The sequence below is a fragment of the Ischnura elegans genome, chromosome 8, assembly GCF_921293095.1.
Source record: "Ischnura elegans chromosome 8, ioIscEleg1.1, whole genome shotgun sequence".
Lineage (NCBI taxonomy): Eukaryota > Metazoa > Arthropoda > Insecta > Odonata > Coenagrionidae > Ischnura > Ischnura elegans.
The window spans coordinates 73,501,417-73,520,203 of NC_060253.1; the positions used below are offsets into that span (position 1 = coordinate 73,501,417).

Genomic DNA, 18,787 nt, shown 5'->3' on the forward strand with positions numbered 1-18,787 from the left:
AACAGATGAAACATGAATTGTACGAGATCCACAAAGGAATGATGGCTGGGTTTACAGAGAACGCGTTATCCAAAAAATTGGCTGACCTCAATAATTCCCAGCAGAGTATACAAACTTTGTCTCTCTGGTTAATTCACCATCGAAAACACCATGCAGCAATAGTAAGGGTTTGGTATAGGGAGCTATCGAAAGGTAAGATAATCCTCAACAGTCCCCACCATATTACGCAAATCAGTTGTTTATTACAATATAAACAGCATTTGTTGGACACATTACTGTTTTGAATACTCTGTTTTATTTAGAATGTGACGTGTGGTTCCAAATTTATATTTTCTCACAGTTACCCTTCTGTTTGTTGATTTAGTGTACAGTAATAATCCTCATATTCATCGTTCATTCCCATGTCGTGTTCATTTTTGTCTTTTCATGGCATCGAAGTTGATTATTGTGGTTAAAATCCTTTTTCTCTCCATCTTCAGCCAAAGAGCATCGGAAGTTAACCTTTATGTACCTCGCCAATGATGTAATTCAAAACTCAAAGAAGAAAGGACCTGAGTATGGTAAAGAATTTGGCAATGTTCTTAAAAAGGTGTTTGAACATATGTCATACCTAGACGTGGACGATAAGAATCGATCAGGATTTTTGAGAATACTGCAAATATGGGAAGAAAGAGGAGTGTATGATGCTAAACAGATAAAAGACTGGAAGATGGCATTTGGTATGAAGGGTTTTAGTTTCTTCCTTCAATTAACAAAGATTAGATCCCCGTTTTCCAAGAAAGCTGTGTAAATTTTGTGCATTTATTTCTTTTCAGAGAAAAGTGGTAATTCAGAACCTCCTAAAAAGAAGGCGAAAGCTGAAAAGTCTTTCGATGAAAAGATGTCCAATTCCCAGGAAAAAAATTTTAATTCATCAGCCAAAAATAAGGAGCAAAGTTACCACGAAGTTCAAAAGGTGTCTTCCAAAGATACTAGGCAGCATGTAGTGAGAGAGCGGAAAAAGTCTGAAACTGAGGTGAGTGGAAAGTAGGCATTAAATTATTTCCATTTACTGTTGTAGCATCAACAAAATTGTCAATGGCTTTTTTCGTTGTGGCTTTAGTTCTCATAAATTTATGTCAATGAATAATATCCCTAAAATTCAGTGGATAGGCCAGGTATGTGCAAAGTGAACATCTATAGCTAAATTATATGCCTGCATATTATAATAGGAAGCCATGTCATCTTTAAATCCTTATAGGTTGAGATAGAAATTGATGGAAGGAAAGAAGTTCATACCACGTTATCCCCTCATCGAGCAATACCAGCAGGAGATCCTCCAGAGCCTGAAGAGTTGATCAAGGCACTCCTGGACCTGGAGAATTCTGCATCTAGTGATGCAGTTGTCCGGGAGCGAATTGCAAGTCTCCCTCCAGAGGTTTCCGAAGTCTCTCTTCTGTCAAAATTAGAAGGTATTTATTTGATCATCCTCTTTTTAAGTTTTGCACTCTATTTTCGAGTCAAATTTCTAGGTTACTTAGTTTCATCGAGTTTTTGTGCTGGCCCTTCAGTCTTAGAAAATGGAAAGAAAAAGCTTTTACTGGTTCCTTGTAATTTCTATTTGTGTCTGGAAAAAGTTATTCCTCTCTCATTATCTTTGTATTCCTTTATGAGCAATATTTTACCCTGAAACTGTCAGTTTTTTTTTTTATTTAAAACTTGATCAGGACTCAGATTGAGCTTGAAACGTTTTACCCTGGGTCAATTTCTTCCTAGTGATTGCTTTTAAGTTTGAAGAATTAAATTTACTTTAGTAAGTGGCGCCAAAAAATTATAGAATTTTGTGTTAACTACTATCGAGTTACTTTGGCTATAATTAAGCTCAAGTTTGGAAAGATGATTTCAGCCTCATGGCTGTTCTTTAATGGGCTTACAACTAAATGTGTAAGAAATCAAGTGGGGTCTTGCTGCATTGATTGGAAAAGGTTCTTAAGTATTTACTCTCACTATGGTTGATTAAATTATGAGGTAAATCCAATCTGAAGTGTGATAATAGTTAATAACTGTCCCTGAATTTTCGGGGGAAATTGAAAGAACTTGTAATCTAAAAATGTGACATTTGAGTAGTTTAAAAGTGATGTTTTTTAAATTCTCTTAACTGGTTTGGTTCTATTTAGAACATTATGAAACCAATGCATCAGCCTGGATAAAACAGGCTTCTAATAGATGTACCCATATCCCATATTAGCTGCCTTACTTCTTCGCTGTTACATATAAGTTAGAATGGCCTTAGTTGACTATGACTTAGGGCTACTTTGATTGGAAGTAGACTGGTGTATTCAAATGGGAAACATATTCATAAAGAAGACATTTTCATCTTCATGAATAGCCTTCATCTCTGGTTAGATGTAAAATGAACAATTTATATCATCTGAGTTAGGTGTGTTGTATCCATATTATGCATTAATAATCAGTGATGTTTTGCATCTTGTCTGGTGTATTATTTAACTTGGGTTAGTGTACTAACTTTGCATACATTATTATGTCTTGGAATATTTGTAAAATCAATGTGCTAATATGTTTCAATACTTTTCAGACAAAGGAGCTGCTGATAAACTATCTGTACAAGTTAATGAGGCATTACAGTTACTTATGGACTATAACAGCAGATTGGCAGAAGAAATGGAAGACAGGAAAAGGGTGTCAGCAATGCTTCGTGACTTTTTGCAAGCTCAAAGAGATCTGTATTCGCAGGCAGAAGAAAGGTTAGAGGTAAGATGATGGGGATCTATTTAAATTTTATGTGTTAATAATTATGCATCTGCATGCTACACCAAAACCGCTCGAGGATTAATATGGATGATAATTCTAAAAAAAATAGGATACCTATGCCAGAGATTTAACCTTATTATACAAGGGAAAATTGAATTGTGAAACCTACCTTTTTTCAGCAAAGTATCTCATATTTTATTATTTATATCCAACCTGGAAATGTATTGCAGTTTTGGAATCACGTTTTCTAGGTTATTCTGAAACGTCTATCTGTCTAATTCTAGCATGTTACCCACCCATTCTCTTGCCTATTGCTGCCTAATTCATTCGTATTCCTTCTCCTCAGCATATTGATTGTAGAAACCATTGTTTCTTTTCCTGGAAGTGGAAAGTTTTAATAGAATTTAGGATGCATTGCTGCTGTGGATTATCTACAAAATTTCTTAAATATAATGCAATATCTGACATGATTCATAAATTACCAGCTTTCTACCTTTTTACATATGAAGCTCATATACTTATATTAATATTGCATTAATTATGTATTTTACCTGGATTTAATCTGGAGTTTACATCTTGGTTTATGAATAGTTTTCAAAAGGATTTTTGCACCAATTTTTAGGCTCCAATTACTGTTCTGATCTCAAGAGACCTAACTGAGATCTAAATAACTGACCCATCCTTACCTTTAATTAACTCATTGATTTTTTAATGTAATAAATACTTTCTCTATGCTAATGTACACACCCACCTAAAGAAAATGTAGTGAGAGCTATTGGAAAAATTAATGTTATTTGTTAATACTTAATACAGTTATGACTTCAAGTTAATTTTTATCATATTTGCATTAGGCAATAGATTTATTTTTGCATTGAACTTATTTCCAAAGAGTATTTTAAACAATGAAAACAAATCATATACTGTCCCTATGACATGGCGGATACATTTTCCTTCTTCTTGGTACTTGACTCATCTCTGCTAATTGTGGGCATATTTTATCATCTACACTCAATCTGTTTACCTTGTTTTATTTTGTTCTGTATGTATTACAATTATATATATTCTGTTTCAGGAGTACACCGATAAGCTACAAAAGGTGTACTTAGTAAGGCAAGAACTGAAGTCGCACATTCAAAACCTTCCCGATCTCACACAACTGCCGGATGTCACTGGGGGTCTGGCACCCCTTCCTTCTGCCGGTGATCTTTTTAGTCTACATTGATGAGAAACATTTATCGTCATTGAGGATATACAGTTCACCACACTCATTGGGTATTGCCTGAAAGAATGAAGTACGCATGAAATCCCCGACGTGGTACCCTGACCATTGTGCATTCACCTCAGTTGCCATTGAAGAGCTTTATGCAGATTGGTCTCAAGGAGCTGTTTTGAACACCAAAGTCGAATCCATGCCGCTGAAAGGCCTCCAGTGATGCAATGTTGCTCTGCAAATGTTTCAAAGTGAAAAGTAGTAGTCGGACCTTGACTCACAACTTCAAGGAGTGAAGGCTTAGGAATGGCTAATCATTCCTAAAGTTATGACCATGCAGTTTAGAGTATTGTTTTTGATTGCAAATGTTTTCCAGTCGAGTTCCAATTTTTTAGCATCTAATTTAGAGGTTCAAATTAGGTGAATGGAATATCAGATACATATGTATATCATTTTAGGAATGGTTGCCATCCTCTTACGTTAACTTCATTTTGATAATCCTGGATACATTTTCATGAATCCATGTGTTAGGCTTGTGTTTGCTTTGATCTGATGCTCTATTTCAGTTCTGTGAACTTTCTTAAAATAACCTATCGGACATGAAATTTTCTGAGTGAGTGCACTGAAACGATGATGGCATGACATTTATTTTTTAAGACAATTATGTTTGGAATTGCTATTTGTGTGGTTATTTGTTGTTTATGTAATTATATTGTACTGTACTAGAAGCAGCAACAGTTTGGTTTGATGTTTCCAGTGTTCATTCATGAATTGATTGTCCCCTTTCTTCACTTTGTTGTACATTAGATAAAAATCCCACCCTAGCATCAAATGTTATCAGCAAAATCATTATCAGTCAGTTATGTGATTGGCATTACTGTGCTTGTGTAAATAAATCACAATATCCTATTCTGTTTTCCAGTCATTTTATTTGCCCTTAAATTGGGGATTCTCAAAAACTAAATGGGATTTTTTCCGATGAGGTAGGTACTTCTTCTAATTGGTTATTCAAAAGTTACACATTAAATAATTATTACATAAGCATATGTAGCTAGCTACCTATTCTTTAATCGTTCAGTGCCTAGTGACATACTGAGTCAATTTATGTTTCTTCTAACCTTCAATCATTTGGTTATGTTACTCGATGAAGAGTACATATATTGACGATGTTACACCAGCTTTGGGAGCTAAATTGATATCTCATGCTTCTCTTACCTACCCTACCCTAGCTTCACAGAGCTGGGGCATTTATGTTTCCATAAAATGAATAGATACATGTCTGTTATACTATCAGAATAAAAGGAAAGAACTTTTTATTTTTGAAGCATTTTCCATATCAAGCAATATGAAAAGAAATATGTATTACCAATTTGTAACGACATGCTAAATTTGCAAATGATATATTGCCTATTCAGGGATTTTACTTGCTAATTTCATTTTTCTCTCGCTAATTACAATATTTTAAACAAGATTTACATAATCTTTCATTTTTCTGTTCATGAACATTATTAATACGTACAGTCACTTTTAAAAGTCAGCCTCCACGGCCAGCGCAAGCAACTATGTTTTCCACTGATCTTGAACTTTGGGTACTACCTATGCCATCTGTGCCTTGATAGGGCCAAATTTATTTAAGTTATTAAAAAACTTATTTGTAAGTAAGTTTTTTAATATGGTCCCATTATCATTGCGTTCGTTTTGTATTACGAGGTATCCTTGTGCCTCCGTCAGAAAGATATCGTGGAAACGGTCTTGCTTCGGAATGATATTTATTCCAGTCATTACAAACATTTCTCTGAGCAAATATTTTAATAGTGTTCAATATATTCTAGGTATCAGTAAGCAGTGGCGGCTCGTGAGTCAAATGCCTGGGGGGGCGCACTCCACCGGGCACCACTCCACTTTTTTAATATTTCGTGTATTTTATTAAGTTTTTACGGCAATCTAGGAATAAAATTTAGTAATGCCATATGTTCCGTTTTTTTCAACAAAAATACCTAGTTTTCCTAATAAAGCTTGATTAATAAATACTAAATGCGGTAGACTCTCGTTCATGCGGATCCGCTTAGTCCGGACTCTCGATTATACTGATCAATGATCTTGAAGAATAAAAATATAATTGCTGCGATATTTTGCAAATACAAACGAAAATACGTAACTTTAGGTTTTAGCGCCTACATTCTTCGTGCGGATATGCCCGCAATACACTTATGTTGTTCGTCTTGCAATCATAATGCGTGATTTGTCAAATCTATTCGACATTTGCAAAGATTTAGGTAGCAATGACACTTGTAACACCTGAGGAGGGAGGGGAGTGTCACTGACTTCCACTAGGCAACAAACACTACTAGAATGCGCGCGCTTTGCTATTGTAGATGTAAACTTTGATTGCGGTGTTCGCGTTGCTTCTTGAATACAGTATGATTTAAAATCAATAATTAAATATTTCTCACACATTTTAAACAAAATCTGAAATACTCACATGCCTTTAGTTATATTGCACAAGTCCATCCTTCTTTCCTTTTGTCCAGCAAAGTGATCAATTACACGTACGTTGAAATCAGCGCCGGACAACAATTTCTTTCCGATTGAACACATAGCAAGGGCACTAGTCTATAAATAAACAAGGGACGACACAAAATGAGCCGACGAAAAATACGACCAAAAAGAACAAGGTGCCAGGACACAGATTTGGGGACAATTTTTCCCTATATTTCCCTAAAACAAAAACGAGCACTGTTGATTAATTCAAAATTGTCTTCTTGAATGTACACTTAGCACTAAGAAACTTCTTAATCGGCAATTAAGCACAGTTAACTCCTCAAAAATGATGTCTGAACTCATTTCACTCCGTTCTTAAGGAGAGTCTTGCGTTACTATAAGGATTAAGGAAGACTCAAGGGAGATAGAAGTCGTGGTCCACAAATGATGATTCAGCTGAGGGACGAATTTAAGGTCAGCAAAGGCACTCAAGCAAACAAAAGACGTCACGCACCATCTCCTTGAGTCTAAGATTCATATGTGGCAAACACACGAAACGACAACGGGTCGCACTTGGAATAACCATGTCTTCGAAATCATTGCCATGATATAATAGAAAATAAATTCTAGATCGTAAAAGAAGACGGCTCTGAACCACAAATAGGAGCTGTAAGGATCTCCGCACTGATATGAACTCTTCGAAGCCACTTAAATCAGACCCAAGTGGACATTTTCCGTCAGACAGCTACCGCTCTGCCACTGAGGAATTAGGTGAACATGAACTAATACAACAAGGACGGCTAGAAAAATGATGAACCTACACACAAAAGGTGCATTGTACGCGAAACTTCTTGACATTCATTGAATAACTCTATTTAAAGTCACGTTTTACGGGTTAAATCATGTTTAATCCTTCACCCTATCACGCACGCACCTATTTCTTAAATTATAAATCAGTGGGGAATGTTAACTGATTTTTCCTAATACTGCAGGTCTTTTGATAAATTTATCTGAAAAGTAGGTACCGCATTTCTAATCATCGGGAAGATATGAATACATTGTTCAGGCCTAAACATTATAACATTAGTTTCCCCAAATTTCTTGAAATTCGTAATCATAACAGAACTGTGGCAAATACTCGAGAATAGTTTTCCTACGTCAATACGGCCTTTAACTGGTTGGATTTTATGTGTTCCGGAATTCAAACACCCAAAAACGCAAGCATAATGAGATAATTCTGTAGCAATACTTACCAGTAATTAAAAATTAAAATCGTATAACTACACCCAATACAGTGACCATTCTGATTCCGTACGTCCCTTTTCTGTGGCAGCACCAAGTAGACGCCAGTTTATACGCCCGCCGGCCTGCGCAGCGATGTCAACTCACACGTCGCTCTGCGCATTCTCGGACGACGTCCCAAGACCTCCATAAGACACAACGTTAGACGCGTCATAGCACCAGCGGCCCCCACCACTACCACTCTCCATATAACTGCATGGGGATGGATTGGGACGTTCTGGCCAGCGCCCCACGGCTACAAATACGAACTTCTCGCGCCATTTCTTTTCGTGTTCTCCAATACTTTCGATGTATGGGACTGAAAAAACACTTTGATTAATTAGATGTTTAATTATAAATTAATGGATATTTATTTTTTTACTTTTTCAAATATTTGGGAGGGGCGGCGTCCGAGAGTCCTTATGGGCAAGCCGCCACTGTCAGTAAGTAATTAACCCACATCTTCATGTTCATCAAAAGTTCGAATGTCTTAATAGTGACCATAAATATAGTGCAAAAAAATGCCCAGACAAAATCATTCGGCTTGACCGAGATTTGAACCCAGATCCCCCTATTTCTGCTCGAGTGCTTTAGCCAGTTAAACCCACCAGGAAATTTGGGGACTATGCCAGACAAGGTGGTAATAGATGAGACAAGCAGTCCAAAAAGTTCACCCCGTGGCTACAGGGGTGCAGCCAGGAATTAAGGCTGGGAAGGGGGGGGGTTTAGGTGCTACTAATACCGGGGTGTGTGGTGGTATGGAATTCCCTCTAGGATAAGCGGTAGGTGCGAGATTAATAAATTGCGGAATTTTAAGATAAACGGTTCAAAATGGTGAGTTTTACGGATTTGTGAGGGATAATTTATTAATGCTTACACTATTCTATCAGTAATATCAATCCAATTAAGTAAAATGGATTAAAATTAAATATTTCTCTCAGCTTTGGGGGGGTTTTAACCCCCAAAACCTCCCCTCGCTGCACCACTGCGTGGAATTCACTTAAATCATAAATATATCTTCGATAATTAAAAAACCATCGGAAGCAATACTTACATGACTCATTTGCCCATTTCTTACCATTTTAAGGCACATTTTGTTTGTCTTTTATCTTTACCTCTTTCATGAAGAATTCAATCTAAGTCTTTCCCCTTTTTTCTTCTAGAATCAGTCGTAAATGGTGCCTTGTGATATCATACATGCCTATGTCCTCCACTTTATTATATACATGAGTGGTTTCACAGCAATAATAGAACTTACCCTCACGTAATGAATACCTGGAGTCGGTCTGACAGGTGAAAAAATACTGATCATAGTCCTACTAACACAAAACTATGCTTGCATAATTTTCATCTGATAAAAATATACTGTGATGGGTACCTGATGACTATTTCTTAACAATTAATACAAACTATATTTATTAGCTACCAAATATACTGCTTGGGAGTGCTTCACAGTGCGGAAACTTAGACGACGACGAAAGAGGGACAAGAGAAGAATGAAGGTGTGAATATAAAAAGGAACAGAAAAGGTGAGATGGATGGAGAGGAAAAGAAATGAAGAAGTGCTATCCATGATAGAATGAAATGGCATAATACGAATGGGCTTTACTGTTAATTAAAGTGGTTAGTTCAGGCTGGGAGGGGCACAGGAGGGGTGCTTTGTAAAATCTTCCTTGTAATCAAACACTATCAGCATACCTTTAATATAATCCCTTTCTGGGGCGCTGCCAGGAATAAAGGGTGGGGGAGGTTTAAGTGCTACTAATACGTGTGTGTTTGGGGGTATGGCATACCCACCAGGATAAGCTGTAGGTGCGAGATTAGCAGTTTGCGGAATTTTAAGATAAAATGGTTCGAAATTATGAGTTTTACGGCTTTCTAAGGCATATTTTATTATTCATTACACTAGTCTATTAATAATATAAATCCAATTAAGTAAAATGAATTAAACTTAAAAATTTCTCGGAGCTCTGGGGGGGGGGGGGGGGGGGGTTTATCCCCAAAAACTCCCCCTCGCTGCACTACTGCTCTCTTTTCCATTTCAGAAGGGCAGGTAAATTATATTTTTCCATGACCACCGTAAAAGGTTGACTCGCAATCATAATGCCATGCTAATGTTGATCGCACCATTTTTCTTAAAAAAAAACAGAATAATACTAATGTACGCGTATTCCCCAGAAAGAAAAGGATAGAACTTTCTATGATGCGTTTTGGTTCAAAAGTATGCCATTTTACTCAATTCCCATAAATATCTCTCTACAAGGGTATACCCAAGGTCATAACTGGGGGGGTTGGGGGCAAGCCATGGTCTAGGTGGGGGCAAGCCAAGTTGTGACATTAATATTTGAGATTATTACCTTGAAAAAACAGTTTTATTATTACTAATTATACTAATACATATCATTTTTCATTGGTTTAAAGAAAATTTGTTGAATACTTTCGTTTCCATTCAGTGCTGATTTTTCTTAAAGACTTTTGCAATTTTGGCTTCTAGAGGGGAGGGGGGGGGGGTGCTGCCCCCCAGGAAAATTGCTCCTCGGTTGCTTTCAGTGAAAAATTAGATTTATCTTGAAAGCAATTCAAGGCGATCCGATTGCACATTTTTTTAATGAAAAATATAGTGATAAAATTATTTTCTCTCATGAATCAATTGCCTTACCGGTAGTTTTCTCCACCTAAAAAATTAAAATACTGTAATTAGAAAATTCTTATTTTCACTTTGACTCGACTCAGATATTCCTCTCTCCTCACGCGATGGAAAAACCGCTTTCTTCTATGGTAGAATTGTTTGGCTGTGGGGGGAGGGTACACGGGGCCTTCCTATCTGTGAAATCGTGCTTGAGGCTCTTGGCGAGGGTTAAAGTAGTGAAGTTGCGCCATTTTCCTTACCCGATCAAATCAAATCGATCCCCAGTGGAGAAGGAACGCGTGAGAAATACTCGGAGGTCGACTCCAGAGAATAACGGACACGGTTGCGTCGGGCAGTGGCGCCGACTCCACGGGGCCTGAGGGGGCCCGAGCCCCCTCAAAAATTCGTTATGGATGAGAGGAAAAAATGTGTCAGGCTTGTCGATTTTCCCCGGAGTGTCCAGATCATATGGTCCTTAAGGGCCATGGTCCAGATATCGAGATTCTAGTTATCAGGGTTCTAATTTTTTCGTCGAAATAATACATGATTCTTATAGCAATTTTCACCAGGAATCCATTTTCACCAATCAAACTTCTCGTAAACCATTGATTTTATCATTAAAATGCATTTAAAACAGTGAAATCCGTCTGCAAACGCGAAGTTAGCTTTGATTGTTGGTGACGTCATTTCTCCCTACGTCGTTATCGTTTTGCATGCACGGCCGCAGAAGCTACAATGAAGCACTCGTTGAGTAAGTGAATATCTCGGTATTTTTTTAATTTGTGTTTTCTCTGAGACATGTTATGATGTTATTTAGTCTCGTAAAATAGTTTTCATCCATTTTCTATTATCGTAGAAAAGGCTTTGACTTTGTTGATAAAGTTGCCTCCTAATTTTTCAATGAATTTTCAATTAATGGTACCAATTAATTCTCACTCACTTGGGCTAAAATTTATTCAGTGGCTTTTGCATGTAGAGGTCCGGTTTTAGCTAGTAAAATCGTGTCATCAAATGTGTTTACAGCAAGTAGAGTTTGTTTATGTTTGCTTTACGATCTAGGAGTTTTGCGCAGTGAATGGAAGAGTATATTATCAATTTCAGATTATCACCATTCGTGAGACATAACTTTTGGAATATTTTCGTGATTTTAATGGACTTTTTTCGATCAAGAGGTATCCCAGTATCTCCACCATGATATCTTGCCCAGAGGAATTTTTCTAAAAACACATTTTCACTTTTACCCATGCTTCTCGCCGTCTAAAGCACAAAAACAATATTTCTGCTGGGAATTCGTAATCGGAGTTCAAACCTGTTAGCTACCATCATTAAAATGCATTTAAAACAGTGAAATCCGTCTGCAAACGCGAAGTTAGCTTTGATTGTTGGTGACGTCATTTCTCCCTACGTCGTTATCGTTTTGCATGCACGGCCGCAGAGGCTACAATGAAGCACTCGTTGAGTAAGTGAATTTATAAAATTATATTTATAAAAAAAATCTCGGTATTTTTTTAATTTGTGTTTTCTCTGAGACATGTTATGATGTTATTTAGTCACGTAAAATAGTTTTCATCCATTTTCTATTATCGTAGAAAAGGAATATATATCGAATATTTGCGAAATGGGAGACGGTTTCGTGTAAGCTGTTGCGATAATCTCCCAAAGGTGGATTCCATAATGATGGCTTTATATTTTAAAAGTAACCAGGACTTTTTGGCGGCATAATTTAGAGAAGTGAATGCTTCGCGCTAAGTTTTTCTAGTTTTTTTATCATTAATGGGCCAGCTTTTACGAATACAGAAGTAACTACTTGGCCTCTATTCAAAATTTCTGCATGAAATATTGCTGCATCTAGTTACTGCTAATGTAGTTGATATGATATGAGTTATGATTTTTTGCTTTCAGTATATCAGCTTTTTAATTCAGTATGTTGTCAAATGCTTTCTGTGCACAGATTTAAGGTAATTTCGCTGTTTTTGAAATGAAAAATACAACTTTATTTTGAAAAAATGGTTTTAAATGAATCGTTCAAAGTATTTTCCGACGCTACCTTCAAATTTTCCCCATCATTGTGGCAGAACCCGAATATCGTTACGGAAGAATTGTTTGTCTTTTAAAGCTATCCTGTAATCCTGTTTTTGCACCAAATGGTTATCAATGCAGGAATGAAGGACAAGCTATTCTCACAATATTCTCTGACCTTTCTTATTACTCTCTCAACGTGTATCCTAAAACTTTCTATTTGCTTAGTTACCTTAACTTCATCTTTAGAGATCTTTGCATTCTTGGAAACACTTGATGGTCTAATTAACTCTCAAATTTTACCACTAAATGAGTGAGCAGGTTGTTTGAAGCCGCGATCTGCCACTACCCCACAGCCTTTTGGAATTTGCTCAAGAAATTCAGTCGAAGAGAAAACTATCTATTGCCCAGCCACCATAACCCCTCGAAATGAAATTTTCTAAAGAAGAATCATATGATTTTTTTGATTGAGTTTCGATAGAAATATCTAAGCTGTAAACATTCCATTAATTTTACAATAATGTTAAAAGCTGATTCCTTTGAAAAACATTATTTCTATTTTTCTGTACTATCAGCAGTATACTGCACTGATTGCTGTAATAAACCGTTTTAGAGTTACCTTAGCAATTCACTTTTTTTCGGCTAGTTTTAGCATTATACCTTTCATACTATAGCAGCGTAATAAACTAAGCGCAGTTTGATATACTTAGGAATTAGCCGCCAAATTAGGAATCACTTATCATACTCTTCTTCAGTAGTTGAATTGCTAATTTCACTAGCTGCAATACCATCTAGCTTTTACAGGCGGAAGAACCTCATAGGAGAATTAGCAGCATTGGCAGAAACAGGTTTTTTTCTGAATACCAAGAGTTTTTGTTTTTGGCTTCAATTGGCAGTACTTTTCCTGACCTCGACTTTCCACCACTTCTTCAGGTTGTCTTTCCTCCTGTGGCACAAAGTCAGTTGATTGGAGGAAGTAGTATTTATATATCAGTGAGTTTCTTACACATTTTACGCTTAGCGTAGCGTAGCAGTAATGGTTTTGTGGGAGTTCAGATAGGAATACTACGAATGTTAATCAATTGGTTTCGGAGAGGGGCAAGGTAGCCTACTGCAGTGGCGCAGCGAGGGGGGTTTGGGGGATAACGCCCCCCCAGAGCTCAGAGATATTTTCAGTTTAATCTATTTTGCATAATTGGATTAATATTACTTGTGGAATAGTGTAAGGATTAATAAAATATCCCTCAGAAGGCCGTAAAAACTCACAATTTTAAACCATTTATCTGAAATATTTTCTGGCGGAGGGCCCCCGCATCTCCCGCTCCCACCCTGGCGGGTAAGCCATACCCCCAGGCTTCCCAGTATTAAATGCGCCTGAAACGGCCTTAATTACTAGCTGGGCCCTTGGCCTACTGTACGTATTCTTATCATGATTAATCATTGATAAATTCCAAAAATACAATAATTTTAAGCCATCGGATACTACGACGGCCGTTGTTTTCAACCTTTGATAGCTCAGCAAAAACACCATGCAAGCGACCGGAGGGTACTGCGCAAACAGGGCAGCTGCACGTCCTCCGCACCATACGCTCAAGTCATTTTTCAACATAATTCTGTTGTAATTACTTAAAGTGATCTTTACGAACAAATTCCGTCGTTTTCGCCGACAGATCGTTCTTCCTCTTCATCGCCTTAAACCACTACACTCCTCTCGCTTCATTATTCATGACGACGAATATAATCTAATATAACGACGAATATATCTAATAAATAATTTCGTGATGTATTTGAACAAATAGGCACTACGTAATATTTATAATTGTACATAAAAGCACTTCACGTAGGTAAAAACCAAGGTTCTTAGAGTAAAGGTTGCCTCATTCGCGACTCGGGCTCCCATTGGCTTGACGTCACTGTAGACCCAACTTCCAGAGCCATTTCAAATTCTAGCCTTTCCGCGGGCCTAACTGCTTACCGCAGCGAGTTCTTGAATTTACCCTCTATCAAACACTATAAGCCGAATTTGAAATTGAAGGCCGATTTATGAAAATAATGATGATAAGATTTAAAAAAAAGATAAATTCGTGTATTCAGACGCCATAATTTCCTGATGAAGTGATGAAATGGGAAGGTGTGCGAGTTGATTCCGTGTCCACACTTCCTTCCTGTAACTCTCAAAACACTGTTTTCCTTGCTACTTCCGCAATATAATTTAAACTTAGATTAATATGGCTGGGAGGAAAATACGCAAAAACCAAATTAGTTGCTTCAAAAAATTACAGTTCTGCAACTTTTTAAATAGAAATTATGCTCGTTTTCATTCTTCGCCGGGCTTTGAAAATACAGACTGTCCCAAGGGTCGTGTGTCATTTTTGACCTGTAAATTTAGTAACTTTGCATCGAGCAATGTTCATGAAAATTAGCATATGTACTTATGGGAAAAGGTCCTAAGTTTTGTAGAGTGCAAGAAAAATTTTACAATTTTGACCTTTTGACCTCACAATGTGGGTCCAAACCAAAAATTTCAATTTGCCTCGGAGGTCTAAAAATCAACACTACGGATCTATGAACTGCTTAACCGACTTTGGCACCCTTCAAAACCTATGGTTTGACACGTTGGTTGTCATGATGGCCCGACGTTTAACTCTATGACCTTTGACCCCCATTGTGACCCTCGGAGGTCAATTAGTGAATAATAAGGGTTTTTAGACTTTACCAATGACTTGGGCACCCTATAAAACCCATGGATCGACACCTTTGTTGGTATACTATTCTTTTTGCCACCTTTATGACCTTGACGGTGACCTTACTGGGTCAACAGTTGAATTTTCGTGAATAAAAGTATTATTTTCGAGTTTCTCGTGTCCGAAAACCCTAGAATAGTCATCTTGGTCAATGAAATTCAGACTTTTTTCTATCTCGATTTTTTAAACATTGAAACCCCATACGGCAAATTGAAATTTTTGGTTTGGACCCACATAGTGAGGTCAAAAGGTCAAAATTGTAAAATTTTTCTTACACTCAACGAAACTTAGGACCTTTTCCCATAAGTACATATGCCAATTTCGAAAATTTCTCAATAGCTCTCAAAGGCATACGAAAGGACTCAAATTTATAAACTTAGTACTAGAAATTTGTTTACCTGATATCTTACCATTGGTACACGATGTTACTCATAGCATACGAGTTAAACAATGAATTTACAAAATAGTCCCTGCATGAATGAGTGCGCAAAATATTAAGTTAAATTTGCCTTAAAAGGGAAGAATTCCAGATTTTCCAATGCAATAGGGGCATCTAAGTTCTTGATTACGAAATCTTTAGCATATCCACTTAGTTTGTCTGACCGATTCACTTTCACCACTTTCTTCACATGTGTGGGGGACGAGACACGGTCAATGATTCGATTAGTTAATATACACAATAAAAAAATTTTTCAATTTAAGCATCCGCCTGTGATATGAGACATTCCGTCTAGCTTTCTTCGTTTTCGACAAGCTGTTGGAGCACGTTGCCACAGTACAACGGCAGCCTGGCATATCCGACGATTAATGGCGCTCTTCACCCACAAAAAGTTCGTCTTATGAGTAGTGGATTACAAAGACGATTTCCAGTGAAATTGCAGGAAATGTGTTCAGATTCGCGTTAAACGCCTTAAGGCCTGGTTACACGGTACATGAGAATGTACAAGAAAATGTGAGAATGTCTGAATCTCACAATGAAAACGAAAATGCACCGTGTAACCACGCAAAATGTAAGAATGTATGAATTTCTGAACGCCTGCTCTAATTTCATTCAGACAATCATACAATTTGAACTCGGAGTCACCTGGTGGCAGAATACGAAAACGACACATTCATTTCATCTGGCTTGTATAGGCGACTTCTTTGTTTACGTACGGCCCCGATAGTTATTTCGATTTGATATGATCTTGCTTGACTTGGATATCTCACTGATTGGATATGGGTAGCGAAAGAATGGAACACAAGAAAAGGGGATGGGTAAAATGAAGGATCAGATGGAAAGGCGCTGAATGTATGAACCGCGAGAATTGTCCAAGATTGAGATCCAAATGATCGTTAAAAGGTCATAAAAAGCATGTGATAGGCAAAGAAATAAGATTCAAGTACTATTTACGCTGTATTTACTCAAGTTCCTGTTTTTGAATCGAGACCGACTGCAAAGCGAGTCGAAATTTTAGGTGTTGCGTTGACATGCAGCGAACGTTATGGGCATCGCAGTAATAAATATTGAATTTACCTTGCCAAAAGCCTCATATTTCTCGTATATTCCTGTAGCGTGCGCCGATTCACAGGAGAAGGATGGAGAGAAATCACGACACACTCGCTTTCAAATCTAAAATTCAACTGCCTTTATTATGTCCTGTTTATTATATCACAAGGCTTAAGGGCACGAGAAATTTTGAAAATGTGCTTTTATTATGGAACACTACTATCCAACAAAATTTTAACAATATCGGCGGAAGACACTTTGAGAATATTCCTTGTTAGGGGCTCCTTGTGACGAGAGGCCGGCTGCCCATTACATTCCTTATTTTTCACCGTGGTTTAATCGTAATCAGTATTTATTCTCGTAAACAGCCACTTTCCTTATAATTTGATCCTACAATGGGTAGAATGATAGGTACATTTATAGAGTTGTTTACAAAGTGAAATAAGTAACTTGATAAAATCCTGCGGTAACCCTGATTTAATAGTGTACTTACGTTGAGGATATCCCGTTGACAATATAGATAATGTATTTGACTCCATTCTGTGGATCATCAACCACTCATTACTCTTATTTTTGTCCCTTCGAACACAAGCAAAAAACTTCTCCGGCGAGTAAATAGAGGTTCTAGACGTCGGGGCACTTTATATGGTTTTATGGGATACACTATTTATATGGTTTTCACACGTTTTTCTGTTGAAGGTCCATGCTACAATATACTTACTGCATTAAGCAAATGATGTAGGTGTGTAACGTAGATCACAATCTGCAATCAACTTATTTTAATGTAATCTTTCCAAAGCCCCCAAACAATCGCCTTTATTTATTTCAACAACGCCTTGGCAACCCAATATATTCACAATCCGAAGTTTGACGTTAAAGCAGCAATTATATTCGCCAAAGTTGCGTTTGAGTCCCTAAATAGACAGTTTTTCTATCCACTTCCTCAGTCTGTCATCAGTGGATTCCAGGCCGTGATGTAACGCGCGCACGCTCCGTCACGTGTTTTCAAACAGTCGATGAAGATTATTTTTAAAGACTCATATCTCAGCTATAAAACATTATTCATCCGCGAAATTTTCGGCAAGTACATTTGAGGTAAGGATCTTATTATTCTAGTACTTTAAAAAAAGTTTGCATGTTCCCCATTGGTTTATATTTGAAGTTGAAATAATTTGTTGCGCATTAAAAAATGTACGAAAAAATGTCCGAAAAAATGTACCGTGTAACCACCTACTCGTGGATCTTGTCCATGAGAATGTACAAGAATCTGTTCAGAAAACCATTCAGACAAATGTACAGATTCTTGTACATTCTAATGTACCGTGTAACCAGGCCTTTAAGAACCTTGGGTAAAAACTACTTCTTCCTGGCATAGGCATACCGCAACAATCTCCTAACTCCACGCCTCGGACGTTAGCAACTCTGTTTGGGGAGAAATGACGTCACTCCTCTTGGACACACTACTTTCGCTCGCACCCCCCACTCCTCCATTTTGACCTTTAATATCTCGAAAACTACTGCTAGTAATGAAATTTCCCCCGGTAGATATTATTTCCTAGAGGTTTACGACATTTTGACAGAGTTTTTAAAAAATGTGAAAATTCCCCATTGGATTTTCCAAGCGATAGAGAGCGGATGCGATAGCATATTGTGGTGTTATAAACGAAGTTTAAACGCACTGGTTACAGTATAAAACAGTTACAGTGAATAATACATCAATCACTTGAGTAGCAGAGGAAGAAAATAGTCATCTCGCACGGATTTGCAGTGAGCTACAGCCGGCGGAGTTCCGACTTCGACCAGCAGAGTTGGAAAATAACTCCTGCAAATAAAATATTGCATTTATTTCCTGCAATTGAATCTCATAATCGGTTCCATTCAGTGGATTTGGAGTTGATACCAAAGAGGAGATCTCGCCATCTATATTTTCCGCCACGTACATCATGGAACGGATTTCAAAGAGAGTTGCCTCGAGCAACTCCGGAAGTGTGCTGGGCAACAGCCTGGAGGAGAGGCTGGATTATGAGTATATTGCCCACCTGGAGCACATTCAACCGAACTTGAATGGAATGCCCAACGAGCTTCTCAATCAGGCAGAAAAATGGTTGATTTACCTGGTCGGAGTGACTACCAAAAGCCTGGAAGAGAGGCGAAACATCCACCTGTTCGTTCTCCTCAATGAC

General features: G+C 37.5%; 1 protein-coding gene across 1 annotated transcript; it reads left to right on the forward strand.

The window, feature by feature from the left end:
• The first annotated feature begins 2 nt into the window (after window positions 1-2).
• On the forward strand, window positions 3-4,877 carry LOC124164042 (regulation of nuclear pre-mRNA domain-containing protein 1B). Its single transcript, XM_046541210.1, has 6 exons — window positions 3-192; window positions 480-719; window positions 816-1,015; window positions 1,241-1,451; window positions 2,576-2,751; window positions 3,824-4,877. The coding sequence occupies exons 1-6, from the start codon at window positions 6-8 to the stop codon at window positions 3,971-3,973; spliced, it is 1,164 nt and encodes a 387-aa protein (XP_046397166.1). The 5' UTR covers window positions 3-5; the 3' UTR covers window positions 3,974-4,877.
• Window positions 4,878-18,787: the final 13,910 nt, after the last annotated feature.

Coding starts and splice junctions, on each gene's coding strand:
- LOC124164042 (XM_046541210.1), top strand. CDS start 6: ATGAAACATGAATTGTACGAGATCCACAAAGGAATGATGGCTGGGTTT. Junction 193..479: donor GTATAGGGAGCTATCGAAAG/GTAAGATAATCC, acceptor CTCCATCTTCAG/CCAAAGAGCATCGGAAGTTA. Junction 1,016..1,240: donor GGAAAAAGTCTGAAACTGAG/GTGAGTGGAAAG, acceptor AAATCCTTATAG/GTTGAGATAGAAATTGATGG.